Source organism: Kryptolebias marmoratus, linkage group LG12, assembly GCF_001649575.2.
Source record: "Kryptolebias marmoratus isolate JLee-2015 linkage group LG12, ASM164957v2, whole genome shotgun sequence".
Classification (NCBI taxonomy): domain Eukaryota; kingdom Metazoa; phylum Chordata; class Actinopteri; order Cyprinodontiformes; family Rivulidae; genus Kryptolebias; species Kryptolebias marmoratus.
In genome coordinates, this window is record NC_051441.1 from 18,256,558 (window position 1) to 18,271,283 (window position 14,726).

Here is a 14,726-nt window from a genome sequence, read left to right on the forward strand (position 1 = left end):
GGTTGGAGGTAAACTAGACATGATATGTTTATAATCTGTATTCTGTGTATTACCACCGCCAAGGAGGTTATGTTTTCGGTAGTGCCTTTTTGTCTGTCTTTCTGTCTGTCTGTCTGTGCACAAGATTTCTCAAAACGTTATGAACAGATTTAAATGAAATCTTCAGGAAACGTCAAACATAATACAAGGAATAAGTAATTAAATTTTGGTGGTGATCCTGTCAAAAATCAAGGTCGCAGGTGATCCTGTGTTATAACTCTGCAACTGTGTAATGTAGGAATGTCAAACTGCACAGCTCATGGGTCATCAAGGATGATGCCTTTTGATTTCAAGGTCACAGGGTTAAAGGTCAAGTTCACAGGTGACTCCTTTGTTAAAACCTTGTCTATGCTCCAGCAGGTAATCCTTTTGTTTGTTCTTTTTTTTATGTCAGTACTGTCTGGATAGCTCAATGGGTAAGTCACCAGACTTTCACCCAGGAGACCCGGGTTAAAATCCAGGCAAAGATACAACAGTGAAATTGAGCTATCCAGTCTGGGCCCCTAGGCAAGACCCTTTGAGTTACTGGATACCTCATACCATGAGAGAGATAAATATGAATCACATGCCGGCTCAGACGTCGCCCGGCCAAACAAGGTCTGCGTCAGGTGCTGGGGAACCAGAGCACCCTGATGAAAAATGGGCTACTGGAACAAGACGGAGGAAATGGATGAGAGATGAGAGATGAAAACATGGATCTGTTGGAATGCTACTACTCAAGTAACCCTAGTCAGAGAGGTTAAATATATATATATATCGTAGTCCAATTGTGTAACGGAGCTCAGGATTGACAGCATTGTGTACTCTGTACTGGTGGTGAAGAGGGAGCTGAGCTGGAAGGCACAACTCTCTGTTCCTACCCTCCTCAGGGTAGCTGGGTGAGAAGTTTGGATATCTGGGAGAGCTCCTCCACGTTGAGAGGAGCCAGCTGAAGTGGTTCGGGCATCTGGTCGAGAGGAGACCCCGGGGAAGACCCAAGATGGAGAGACTGTCTCTCGGCTGGCCTGGGAACGCCTTGGAAGAGGTGGCTGGCTCTCTCGGCTCAAGCTGCTGCCCCCGCGCCCCGACTCCGGAACAATTTTTCTTTCTTGTTTTTTTTTTTGTACTACTTTTTTACTACTTGAGGCCTACAATCTGACAGGGTAAAACTTCATCTGAAGCTCCGTAGAAAAGCCCGACCATTCCCATACGAGCACTTATCGCTAACGGCGACCTGCAAGACTTTAAAAAAAATACAGAAACCCACGGGTCAAGTTGCCTCCTAAGATATGGAAAACAGCAAGAACAACATTCAAATTAGAAGTGGACACAGTTACTTAAAGTGTCGAGGCTTTGAGAAGATTAAAGAGAAATATTCACTGGAAACAAAACAGGCGTCTTATCGTGATGCACGGCTGAGACATTTTGTCGGCGACAAGATGAAACGTGTGTCAGGATCAAGCAAACGGCGGTTGGACCTCTTTAGGAGGGGCCTGTGGTCTATAGAAAGGACTAATAAACAAGAACACGCATTCAGCTTTAAATGTAAAAACAAAATGAGGCACGTCACGTAACGATCTGGGAGTTTCAGCTCGCCGAGTCGGAGGGAATTTGGCTGGAAAAAGTCTGGTAGATATTTTATCACACCTTACCCAAATGATATCCTATTATAGAGGTAACTCCAGCAAATTGTGGAAATACCAATAAAAAACAATATTTTGTTTTTTCGTAGGACTGTCAGGTAATTAAAGCTTACATTTAGCATTACATGAATTTGTTTTTGAGTCAACGGTCTCTGGGACGTAACGTTGTGTCTTTCGGACTCGTGTCTGAGGGATGGTCAAATGGTGACCCTACAGTGGCGCAGTGGTTAGAGCTGCTGCCCGATTCCTGGTTCGCTTCCTGACCTGGGGCCGTTCCAGGTGGAGTTTCCTGTTCTCCCTGTCCGGGTTAGGTTCATTGGGAACTCTAAAATTGTCCCTAGTTGTGAGTGAGAGTGAACGGTTGTTCGTCTCGTTTGTCTCCACGTGTCCCCTGTGATGGCTTTGAGACCTGTCCAGGGTGTCCCCCGTCTCTCACACAGTGACTGCTGGAGATATGAACCAGCTCCCTGCAACCCGGGAAGGAGAACATCCCAACCTGGTAAAGAAAATGGATGGCTGGACGGCGACTCTGCGTAACAACAAGCTCACCTCACTCCCTCTGTGTTAATGTTCTTCTTGTGTTTTTATTAAAGAAAGGGGGACATTCAGGGCGATGCTCCGTAATTAATAAACCGAGTCAGATGTACGTGTTGTCAACAATAAAGTAAATTTAAAAAAAAAAGATAAAGAACGATGGAAACGAATAACAGGGGAGGGGTGGAGACCTGCAGGCGAAATTACTGCTCCGATGGAGACGATCAGAAATAGGATTTGTCTTTTACTGAAAAATGAAGAATGAGAAAAAAAAACACTACAGATAAGTGGAAAAAATGCTCTGTGTCGTTTTCACATCTTTACTGAGTCACAGTTCAAAACATTTCACCAGCAAAAGACACAAGAGGGAGGAATACAGAGAGGGGAGGGGTGAACAGATTGTATATCACAAAAAAAACCCCTCTTCAGTCACTGGAAAATGATTGTAGTTAAAAACACGTGATGTACCGAAAGAAGAGATGATGATGCAAACCCCAGGTGACCCCGGCTGTCCTCCGCTTCCTCTGCCGCTCTTTGGCAAAACCGACAGGCGGCACCTTTTTATATAGGCGAGCTCCATTTTTTGAGCCGTCCTCTGGCGCCCCTGGGTGGCAGAGGACGGCGCTCGCGGTTACGCACAACGAACAGCGGGGACGAAACAACGGAGCGGAGAGAAACTGCTTCCTGTTTCGCACAAGCATCCACAATCTGACCTTTTACGCGATCGTTCATCATCATCATCGTCACATTTTTACCGCCTTTATAAAAGCCACAGCAAGACTGTCTGTGGCGCTGCAGGTGTGTGTGACTCCGCCGCTCACACACACACACACACACACAGATTCGTCCCAACAACGCAACACGGAGACGAACGGGGATCTTCGTCTCTGAGCTCCGTCGGGCTCCTCTGTGTCTCTGCAGCAGTCAGCCCCGGTCGGCCTCCTGTCAGAGTCCGCGGCTGACCCTGACCCCTCTGACCCCTGACCCCCGGAGCCTAGCAGAGGTCCGAGACGTAGTCGAAGTCCTTGAAGTTGTCCTGCTCCTTGCGGGACAGGGCTCGGCGCTCGCGCGGCGGCGTCAGGGCCGGCGCCTCGGCGGTGAACTCCGCGTCGAAGTTGCTGACGTCGTGCTTCGCTGCGATGGTCGGGACGAAAGGGGGCGGGACTTTCCTGTGAAGAAGGCCCTCCCAGTCCATGGCCTAAAGATTGGATTTTTTTTTAATTAGAAGGCGTGATTTCGCGTTTAGAAGCTTCGAAACGGAGACACTCACTCGGAAAAAGGGTTGCTTCTTCACGTCCTCGGCGTCCTTCTCGCCGGAGCCGAGACGCCGTTCAGGATTTCTTCTCAACAGCTGGGGACAAAAAAAACAACGCACAGCTGTCACCCCAGGGCTCGTTTGGCTCAACGAAAGGCAGCTTTAATGAAAGTGAACCAGGAGCAGGAGGATTTCGAACCCGTCTCATGATGCCGATGGCCTCGGTGGAGAGGAAGCGCGGGTACCGCACCTCGTCGTTCACGATGCTGTCGAAGACCTCCTCTTCGTCGTCGCCTGGGAACGGAGACTGAAACAGACACGCAGTTAGCCGACTTCAGGAGGGGAAGAATATTCAGCCACGGTCAGTCTGTCACAAAATACGAGAGTCCTGCTGGTACTGCTACAGCTAGCTGCTGCTGCTCATAACTGTGCTTGCAGGAAAATCACCGAAAATCAAAATGAATGCAAAAAACGACAGCGGTGTAAAGGTTTGTTAGTAATCTGCTCGGTCTCGGCTGCGTTCAGACGAGCCGTTAGCTCGTCGATCCACTCACAACGAAACACTAAAGCTGTCTACAACAGGTCAGATACTGATCGGCCTAACTTATGCATGAAACCCCACTTCAAAAGATCTGAACTACTGCTTTAGGCTATTTGCCTTCTTCTCTTACAGGAATATTCTGTCGTTTTGTAAAATACCCGGATCCTTACAGAGAGTTTATTGGAGGTCCTTTCAGACAAACGTCAGTTTTCTGTCAGAAACTGAACCTGATGTCTACTTCTCCTCACTTTTAACTCAGCACCGGTCTGAATGAGAAAATAAAAGGAAACATATTTGTTTGTCACACTTATGGGGAAGGTAAAACTCAACACACCTGATCTGAATCAGTGGGTGATTAACAGGCTTCTGCAGAACACGAAGAGGTGATTTAACCTCTGAATCAGGTGTGTTGGAGCAGAGAAACAAGGAAAACATGCAGAATAGTGGCCCTCCGGGACCAGGATCGTCCACTCCTGATCTAAGAAGTAACCGTCCACAGGACCTGACTCAACCTTGTTGGATCTTTTTTCTACCCAGATTCTTGAGCGTGAACCGGGACATCTATTTGTTGTTTAACGTCTCGACCTGGAGATCGCACAGACCGTACATCATCACATTACCACACCTGTGGACTGTTTCGGCTCTGCTACTACCTCGCTTTGTGGCACAAAGATGCATCAGGGGTGGATTTACTTTGACCCCCCCTTTGCCGCAATTTAGAAATCACATCAAGGCGTCCAGAAGGCGTCTAAGACCCGTCCTAAAGGGGTCTTGTGAAAGAGCCTGCTGGCTGCTGGATGCAGCTTTATGCCTCATGGATCTCCATATTACACCCTCAACAAGAACATCAGAGCAGACTATCTGTCGTTTTCCCCCTCCACGCTCACCTCTCCCACCAACATCTCATAGACGAGCACTCCGAGCCCCCACCAGTCCACCGCTCGGGTGTAGGACGTGTCCGTCAGCACCTCCGGGGCCAGGAACTCGGGCGTGCCGCAGAACGTGCTGGTCCTGTCTCCGTAGCCCATGCCTGGAGAACGGAAAGCAGGTAATAAGAGCGGCGAACCACCGGGAGGGTCAGATCCAACCGATCGGAGGACGCACCTTCTTTGCAGAGGCCAAAGTCTGCGATCTTCACGAAACCCTCGGTGTCGAGGAGCAGGTTGTCTAGTTTCAGATCCCTGGTGGAGAAAAGACGGAGCGGGTGAAGGAGATGTAACGCCTCCGCGGGATTCCGCTGCGGGTCCAAGAACTCACCGGTAAACAATCTTGTGCTCGTGAAGGAACTGCAGACCCAGGACGACACAGGCCGAGTAGAACCTACGGATGAGACGGCAGGCGGAGACAAACACTTCACTCACGCCCCATTAAATCGTTAGTATCGACAGAAACGTGGACCTGCCGTGTCGTCGGGACTCACGCGGCGCGTGGCTCGGAGAAGACGTCAGCGTGGATGTGCATCATGAGGTCTCCCCCCGCCGTGTACTCCATGACGAAGCACACGTGTTCGGGCGTCTGGAAACACGCGAACAGGTTGACCAGGAAGGGATGGTGGGAGCTGTTGACCGTCTCAAAGATCCGCTTCTCACACATGAGACTGAGGAGACAGAAAGGGGAGGGGGCGGGAGCGTGAGGCGACGGGAAACGGGGCAAATCGTGGAAAATCGGTCGCGGAGGTGGAAGCGGCTACCTCTCCACCTCGTCCCTCGCCACGATGTCGCCCTTCTTTAGGGCTTTGATGGCGTACAGGCTGCCCGTCTTCTTATACTCGGATAGCAGCACCTAAACGAGCGCAGGAAAAAAGGTCACCGGGGTTCCTTCAAAATAAAATGCTAACGCGAAAAACGTCAATTTGCACCAGCTCTTTAGAATTTTTTTTTTTAATCAACTACCGAGGAACACGGTGGTGCTAAGGAACAGGTAGGTCGAATCAAATCATGTAAAACTGACTGAAAAGATGCTTCTATGACGTAAATCCTGTAAGAAACGAGCAAAAAGTACCTTCCCAAAATGGCCCCTGCCCAGAACTGCGACCAGCTTGAAGTCCTGCAAGGAGAGAGGGCCTCTGCTGGCCCTGAGAGAGACAAATGTCACAAAATAAGAACATGCTAACATCTTTAATAAGGCCGTTCAAACTGAAAGACTCTAAGGCCCAGGCTGCACTACAGGCAGCAGGAATGAAGCAGTAAAAAAATAAGGTAATTTTGAATTTTATGGCAGCAACACGTCTGAATAAAGTAGCTCCAGGTCCATGTTTCCCTCTGTGAAGCCTCTCCTCTTCTTCTACCATCAGTCTGTAAACATCTATAAACTGAGGAGAGCAGCTGCTGGAGGTTTTAGAGGGAATGTTGTCCCATTCTGCTCTGATGGAGGATTATAGCTGTTCTACAGTCCTGGGTGTTTTTTGGGTTTTCTTGCGCTGGACTTTTCCAGTCCACATGGATACACAGGAATTCGTACTTTTGAGTTTGTGAAGTGTTTTTAAAAATATCTGTTCTTCACATGAAAACCTCCTTTCCTCTGCAGATGGGATCAAACTGTGTGGAGCGGTGCTGGCAGGACGATTCCCGATGATTTACCAGCGCCGGCCCAGGAAAGGTGAGGTGGGGGTGGGGCGGGTGTTCCTAATTTCACACTGAGATGGACATGTTGCAAAGAGCCATGTGTGTGTTTATTGTACGTGTGTGTGTGTGTGTGTGTGTGTGTGTGTGTGTGTGAGAGAGAGACAGAAAGAGGGAGAGGTGTGTTCACCTGCGTGAGGAGTTCCGTGACTGCAGCTTGGTTGGCTGCTCGTGAGCAGAGACATCCGGAGTGGACGGGGGCTCGATGACTGGCGTCTGCTCCTGACACACACACACACATCTGTAAAAACTAACAGCTGTGACCTGACTGAGTCCCTGTCTCCCCCCGCCGCCCCCCTCTCTTCATCCTCACTGTTAATTAGTGGTCTGAAAAACACAACAATAATTAATCCTATAATACTTCAGCCCCCCTGAACGCACCATCTGCCACATGCTCCCCCCTCCCCCCTCTGGCTCTTTGGTGTCAAAAATAAACAAAAAAAAAAAAAGGCCTAAAATGATCATATATTTATCTCTGTTATGGAACATTACCTGCAAATAGATGAGACTTATTTTAACAAAAGTAAGAATTAAACTAGATTTAAATTTGCTTTCATGTAAAAATGATCCCTAACTTGTATTTTAAATAATGGGCCAAGCATTCAGACAACAGAGCTCATTTTTTTTAGTTTCAGTTGTTTTCCTCTGGGGTTTTCTCTTTCTCTGCAGCGGCTCCTCGTCTCCTCGTCCCTCTGCAGATTGTGTCGGGGTTTAACTTGATCGAATTAAAGCTGCCCCCCCCAGACCCGTCGGCTTCCTTCACTCTAACCGTCTGTCTCGCTCACCGAGGGGGCGGGAGAGTCCACGGCGTCCCTGTGGACCTCGGCCTTGGGAGACGAGTCGCTGTCCAGGCTCAGCTTCTCCACTGAGATCTCTCTGCGGGGGGAAGAAGACAAGATGTCAGGCGCAAGGAGAGCTAAAATAAAATAAATCGATGCTGGTAATATGAGGAGATCAGAAATTAGACCAATAATAAACAGAACTCAGGTCCAGGAAAGACGTGTTGTGTGTTCTTAGTCACAAACATCAGCAGTGTGTGTGACAGATACGACGACAACAACTATAAAAGCTCTTTAAAAACAACAAAAAAAGAAAATGTTTTTTTGCTGCAGCCATGTTGGATTTTGAGCTCTTCTGAGCAAAATATCTGACCATTTTTCGAACACACTTCGCCATCGGTTCGTGCACCTTTTCATGGATTTAATCCAGACAACTAATGGCCATTTTGAAGTGGGATTCTGGGGAAAACGCCATGAGCAGTTAACATCTTACCTGTTGTAGATAGCTCTTTGAACGACCTCAGTTTTGGTTTAATTCTGACCGGATCGACGAGTTAAAGTGTTCTGAGCGAGGCCAAGAACAAAACCAACTGCTGTTGTCTTAAAACAGGGGTGTCAAACCCAGTGACGAAAAGGGGGCCAAAATTAAATATTTGGTCCTAGCCAAGGGCCAATCACGATCAATAGTTATTAAAAATTACACAAATTAACCTTAGTTTTATATGTATTATGTCAAATCATTCATATAGAAATATAAATTACCTTTTCCCAGTTACAGATTATACAGAATTTAGATCAAACTTCAAAAAGCACATCATTAGCAGTCATTTCTTACGCCTCACTCAGCTTTAAATGAATTTTTTAACATTAAAACAGATTTTTTTAAAAAAGCCATCAACTAAAACCTGATTATACAGAAATTAAAACTATATATTGTTGGCTTCTAAGTCGCTGTCAAGAGAAAACTTCACTAACTTCAGTTTTTTTAAGCAAACTAAGAATCAGAGACTCGATCTGTCCCAGACTAGAGGGCCGGACCTGATGACATCTAAACGTTATCTTGGGGGCCGAATGAAATGTTACAGAGGGCCGGATCTGGCCCGCGGGCCTTGAGTTTGACACGTGTGTCTTAAAACAACTCCAATCTCAAAAAAAAAAAAAAAATACAATTATACCGATTTAGGCATGACTACTTTCAAACCCTTTTTATCGCTGTAAATCTCTGAGAACCAGTAATTTAGTTATTTGCGAGCGTAACTAGCAGCGGCAGCAGATAGCTGTGGCACTTCTGGTGCAGCCGGGAGCACAACGTAAACCACGATATATCTGACGGCGGTGGAAGGGTTTGAACTTTCCGTCAGCTCGTCAGGCCAATCAGAAATAAGCTTTATTTCTCCAAACTGAGGTCGTATCTACAGCAGGTAAGATATTCACAACCTTACTTAACCCACATAACCTTAATACGTCTCTCCCAGTTCTGTAACTCACATTTTAAGAAGTGTTTTTTTCAATAATTACATGTAAATTAGTTTTAATTTGATCCGTGAACGTGTTACAGGCTTAAGAAAATGAACGGTGGGCGATCGTGTATCATCTGTGTCTGTGTGTTCAGTTAGTCCTCTGTCTGTTAGCAAAATATCTCATGAACCAGTGAACGGATTTTAATGAAATTTCCAGAAAGGAATCACCTGATGGACGCTTACAACTGATAAACCTTTGGAGTCAACCTGATTCAGGATGGCCGCCACGGCGACTCAACCTGAGCTAACGAGAAAGTGGCTGTAACTCGGCCAATTTTACAGCTAATGATCTAAAACTCGGTGACGCAGTAGCTGAGAGTCATCCCTGACGCGTCCTCTGAGCACGAACAGGTGACGTCTTTGGTTAAAGCGTTGGCAGGTGAAACACGGTCCCTTCAAGGAAGGCTGTTCAGTTGCGCTCTCATCAAGCCTGAGGTGAAGAATTCACACACCCTGCGGCGTTCGTGGGCGGGCTGCTGGAGAAACTGGGCGCGTACGCCGACGCGTTGCTTCCGCTGGGGATGGCGTTCCTCAGCAGGCGGACCCAGGTGGCGATGTCCACGTTCATCTGACGGGCGCGCAGGAAAGCTTTACCTGAAGCACGCACACACACACACACACACACAGAGAAACAGTTTGGGTGAATAGATGAGTTTAGCTTTAAAGCTGTGGATGAATCACTTTAAGATGTTTAATCAGGATGTAAAGAACTGAACACTTGTATAAGGGATAAATATTGTCTTGTTTGAACAATACGACACACCTAAATTTAGCTTTAATTTGGTTTCTCAGGACCAGTTTGGTCACTCCGACAGAAACATTTATCTATTTGTTTGTTGTCGACTAATGTGCTCATCCTGTCCCACCAGTAGATGGCGCCGCGGAGCACCGAACGGCTTGAACTTGGCGCCGATCCGCCGTCTCACAGGGAACCTACCGTGTTGCTTCGAGAAGACCTTCTTCTGCCTCTGGAGTCTTCGGCCTCTCTCTATGACGGGGTTGAAGAAGGTCACCTGGCACAGAAACGCTCACATGTCACCGCGAGACGTCACCGTATCGCCACGTGTTTCTGGGTCCAGACATAAACTTACTGCGCTGTGCAAAAGTCTTGGTTCATCCCTCATTTCTTTATATTTTCCCTCCGAGCAGCCAGATCGTTTTGTTCCTCATTTAAAGTGGTCTTCTTCTGAAGACTTTGTTAAGCCATTTGTGAATTGTTCAGACATAAAATATCTCCTAAAGGTATTTAATGTTATCTTTAGGCTCTTCCTTATCAGCAGCCTGTCACAAGAACACACTTTGTTACCATTTTTTGAGCTGAACCTAAAAAAAACACACTAAAGACACCACAGTTTGGCACATATAACAGCATCTTTTAGCACCAACAAAGTGGTTCCCAAAGAGAGACTTGTCCACTTTCAGTCTGTGCGCAATCGCCACCTTAATGTGGTGAAAGGGTTTGTGCACCGCTGTGATCCTGGGGGCTATGTTGTCAGGGGTGTTAGCCTCTGGTTAGGGGTGTCTCGTGGGAATCTAGCTACAGGAGAAAGATCGGACCGAGAGGGACTGAAAGGCTTTGGTGACAGAAGAAGACCGTGTTTAACGGGCAACCACCTCGAGTCACCGGTGAGCACCTGGTGGTCAAGCCTGCTTCCGTAGGGCGGCCTGGGCCGGGCTCAGCCTTAGAGATGAGGTGAGGACCTGCATCGTCAGGGGGTGGGGTGAGAAGTAGAGCCGCTGCTCCTCCGCACTGAAAGGAGCCAGCTGATTAGGATGCCTCCTGGAGATGGATGGATGGATGGATGGATGGATGGATGGATGGATGGATGGATGGATGGATGGATGGATGGATGGATGGATGGATGGATGGATGGATGGATGGATGTGTCAATGGATGGATGGATGGATGGATGTGTCAATGGATGGATGGATGGATGGATGTGTCAATGGATGGATGGATGGATGGATGGATGGATGAACTGTGCACTTTTCTTATTTTCACACTGCTCAATATAAAATATACAAGAACTGGACACAAAAAAGAAAGAAAAAAAGCAGCCAAAGTCTTAAGAAAGACTTAAAGACCTCCAGGAAGCCTGAGGAGCTACTCAGCAAGATGACTTTGACTGACTGGACGTAAAAAGGATAATAAAAAAATAAGAGGGCGAACTAAAACCTCTGCACAGTAACGTCCGTCTGTCAGAGCGAATGAACGTACCTCAGCCAGGAGCAGCCCCTGCGGCTCCAGCTCCAGCTGGACTTGGTGTCTTTGGTTGTCCAGGAACTCCTCCAGCTTCAGGTACTTCAGGGCGCACAGGGAGCGGTAGTCTCTCCAGTACACCGCTATCTCCATCTCGCGGGACTGGAGCCAACACACGGCAGGAACAGCGTTTACAGATTCATGAGATCCCTTTAAAGCTGCATGTCAGCAGCTCTCGCAAATAAACATCTTCTTGGGAGCATGCAGTTAGTTATTTATAGGGACTCGGATGCAGAAAAGTAGTTTGGGGTTTTTGTTTCCTGCTGCGTCTTACCCTCTCCAGCTCTACGGTGAAGGTCTGGTCCCAGGCCTGCTCCCCTACGGTCCTCCAGGCCGTCTGTCCCACCACGGTGTTCTCCAGCTTCAGCACTGCGCTCACCTCCACTGGCAAACAGCAGCAAAAACAACTCGTTTTCAGCGCGAAGGAGACGAAACAGGAAAAAAAAAACGTCCGATAACATCTCAGAATCGTCTCAAAGTCGGGGCTTATATTTTGAAGTGGGGTCCTGTGGAAAAGGTGTGACCAGGTAATATCTTACCTGCTGCAGACGGCTCTCAGTTTGGGGAAATTTGCGTTTAATTCTGACGGCAATAAACGCAGTATTCACGTCGACATCAGCGCATTGAAACAGAATTTCGCTGTTACCTGACTTCGCAGTTAGTGGCGACGGCAGCTAGTTGTAGCGCTTCAGCTGTAATGTACACACAATGTACCATGTAATTTGAAAATACCTGTGATGAAACTGTGACGATTGGAGCCGATTTGAGAAAAAAAATAACTTCAGAAAGCAAAAACTAGCCATTATTAGCTGTTCATTGTGGAGTAAGTGGATTTTCCTCATCTTAAAACAACGCCAGTCTTTAAAGTTTCATAGTTTCATGCAAACTGTACTTTCTAAGCTTTTCCCCATCCCTGTTAGTTCCACATTAAGCGCATATTTCCGCAAGAATATCATGGTGTCCCTGTCAGAAGGGCCGCTACATTTTCGGAGTCTGGAGCTGCTTTCTGTTGGCAGCAATCCACTTTGGTCTAAGCTGCATTCGGACTAGGCTTTAGCTCGTTAGTCCCGTCAGATAAACTCTGTTTCTGCAACATTTAGAAACATTACGGTTCAGAACTGTTACACAGAAGTCTCCCTTTAAGCTCAACACGAACAAATTAAAAGATCGAAACTCAATACATTTACGCTGCCTGAATCTTTGAGCCTATTTTTATTTTTCTTTGTCTGGTTTTGGACTTTAGATCTATTGTAGCTACAGACCCCCAGATAATCAAGGTCCAGAACCAGAGTCCTGGTTCTGCTGGAGGCTCCTTCCTGTTAAAACGGACCCCTGCTCTCGGCTCACACTCAGCTCCCCTGTATTTGTAAATATATCAGGCTTTACCTAGGCTTCCATTGCTATATAATTTAGATTGTTTTTGAACACTGATATAATGAAAATTTTTGGTTTAAACTGCTTGTTTTGTTTTTTTCTTCCGGCTGCTCCTTTCCTCAGTTTTGGCGGTTGTTGTTTTACGCCAGACGCCCTTCCTGTCCCAACCTGGGCTCGAGCCCAAAGCCTCAGGATAAACGAGACTGCGGCTCTGACCTCCGAGCCACCGTGACCCTTAACTGAACCCTGAACTTATTTAGAAGAATTAGGTGAGAGGGGATTATAAATAAAAAGAATTGGACAAATTGAAATTGGACAAACGTCTAACTTGTCTCTATCAAGCGTCTTGTTGAACGTATTTAAATTAATGTAGTTTTTCTGGTAGAACAGCTAAAATGTCAGGACCAGTAGCACTTATGGGGTTCTAATATAGTGGAAAGTCATTTTAGGGTTAGGCATTTAGGTTAGGCTACAGAAAAGAGCATCTCTGTGTGGATTTTTGTCACTATTTCGATTTGTTTATTTTTTTAACAGGACAACCGAAGGTGGGACCGGGGCGCAGGGACTCTTACGGGTGAGCTCCTCGGTCTTGCTGGGGATCCTGAGGCTCATGCTGCTGGTGCTGCGGCTGTAGCGGCTGCTCAGCTTGAAGGAGCGCCCGTCCACCGGCGAGAACGACGGCAGAACCACCGGGGTGCCCCTGCTCCGGCCCGGGACCACCTCCAGCAGACCCACGCAGCCAAGGAGGCGAACCTGAAGGGTGCCTGCGAACAGACGCAAAAGTCTCCTGGATACCAATCGCCTGTTGAACTGGGAGCTGTGGCGGTGGACTCGCCTACCTGTGAGCGGCGACGGCTTGCTCAGGGTGCTGTACTGGTTGTGGACGTACGGGGTGCTGTGGCGCGAGCTGAACGCCGAGGAGGAGGCCAGCAGCAGCTCCTCTTTGATCAGGCAGGCCTTGGGGTGATCCTCGGGCAGCTCCTGGAGCCTCTGCTCCAGGGAGCACCGGATCAGGTCCAGGCGCTGGGAGGACTCACTCAGACCGCACTGAGCCTGCAGCAGAGGGGGGCCACGGGGCGATCAGAGAGGGAGGGGGAAACTCACCGACCGATGGGTGAACGGTTCATTAAATAAACAACCACATCTTATATTTTGGTTCTTTTTGTTTTTTTTAGTTGTCTGCTTGATGACTATTCAGGTCATTCTGATTAAAAAAAAAAAAAAAAGAAGAAGAAGAAGAAGAAGAAGAAGAAGAGCCAAACACCGACTCATCCGACCTCAGCAATGGCCTTCTTATCCTGGACTCTCCCCGTGCCCAGCAGCCGCAGCATGTTCTTGGCTCCCTCGGCCATGGCGTGCTCCACGCGGTAATGGTGCCAGAGCTCCTCCACGCGCAGCTCCACCCCACACAGATCCGGGTTACCTGGAGGGGGGGGCACAGAGGCGCGAGGGTTAGTCAGCAGCAGCATATGGCCGACAGGAGCTCCGTGCCGAGCGGATACCTGGCTGCAGAAATGGAAAAAAATACAAAAATAATACGAATAAGAACAAGTTTAAAGCTCCGGTGTGGTTTCTACAGTAGCCCAGGATGGAAAAAAACAAAGGTTTTTAGCAGCAGCAGCCAGAATCTTCTACTAATCTGGGTTTTTTGTTTGTATTTTTGCAGCTTGATGTCACTAAATAAATTAACTCCATAAGACATGTTAATAATAACCAACAGCTTTCAGGCAGCGTTCACTTTAATCCAACATTTTCTTTCATTAAGAGTCAAAAAGACACAAGTTTGGTTTTGGTTTGAACCGACTTCCAAGAAATATATCCAACTCTTATTTTAGTAACTAAATACATCATTATTTATTTGTTTATTATAAAAATAAAATAATGACTAACGTACTAAAGCAGAGTAAGATCTGAAACAAGCTTAAAAGTTGCTTAGAGCTGATGGGAAACACGTCTCGAAATCGTTTTTTTAATCTTCAAACCTCTAAAAGATAAAAGAGCATCTCTTCCAGGTGATGAAAAAATAAAGAAAAGACAAAAAAAAAGCACAACAGTAGCTGAATAAATAAAAGAATCGCACATATTTCAACTGATACAGGAATTCTTTAGAAACGCTAACTTCAAGATTAATCCTTTTTTTTCCCTCTCTGTTGATGAGGAGAACAGTGTGTGTGGGGGGGT

At 47.2% G+C, this 14,726-nt stretch overlaps 1 protein-coding gene and 1 long non-coding RNA gene across 6 annotated transcripts in view; one reads left to right on the forward strand and one right to left on the reverse strand.

Moving 5' to 3' along the window:
• Nucleotides 1–2,492: 2,492 nt before the first annotated feature.
• Nucleotides 2,493–14,726, reverse strand: part of pkn1b (protein kinase N1b) — a 30,324-nt gene continuing 18,090 nt past the window's right edge. For 4 of the 5 annotated variants that reach the window (XM_017416753.3, XM_017416752.3, XM_037978853.1 and 1 more), the window contains exons 5-22: nt 13,823–13,968; nt 13,385–13,598; nt 13,118–13,309; nt 11,446–11,555; nt 11,130–11,273; nt 9,849–9,924; nt 9,364–9,505; nt 7,398–7,488; nt 6,743–6,834; nt 5,993–6,065; nt 5,682–5,773; nt 5,412–5,588; nt 5,249–5,311; nt 5,096–5,172; nt 4,879–5,021; nt 3,650–3,757; nt 3,466–3,546; nt 2,493–3,393 (exon numbers count right to left, since the gene is read on the reverse strand). In XM_017416753.3, the coding sequence (XP_017272242.1) occupies nt 3,190–3,393; nt 3,466–3,546; nt 3,650–3,757; nt 4,879–5,021; nt 5,096–5,172; nt 5,249–5,311; nt 5,412–5,588; nt 5,682–5,773; nt 5,993–6,065; nt 6,743–6,834; nt 7,398–7,488; nt 9,364–9,505; nt 9,849–9,924; nt 11,130–11,273; nt 11,446–11,555; nt 13,118–13,309; nt 13,385–13,598; nt 13,823–13,968 (2,225 nt within the window). In that variant the 3' untranslated portion in view covers nt 2,493–3,189. The remainder of the gene's footprint in view (nt 3,394–3,465; nt 3,547–3,649; nt 3,758–4,878; nt 5,022–5,095; nt 5,173–5,248; nt 5,312–5,411; nt 5,589–5,681; nt 5,774–5,992; nt 6,066–6,742; nt 6,835–7,397; nt 7,489–9,363; nt 9,506–9,848; nt 9,925–11,129; nt 11,274–11,445; nt 11,556–13,117; nt 13,310–13,384; nt 13,599–13,822; nt 13,969–14,726) is intronic. The other variant, XM_017416751.3, reaches the window with a different exon arrangement.
• On the forward strand, nt 4,927–7,390 carry LOC112450527. Its single transcript, XR_003039172.1, has 3 exons — nt 4,927–5,039; nt 6,518–6,589; nt 7,282–7,390. It is a non-coding gene; the product is annotated as an uncharacterized LOC112450527 (long non-coding RNA).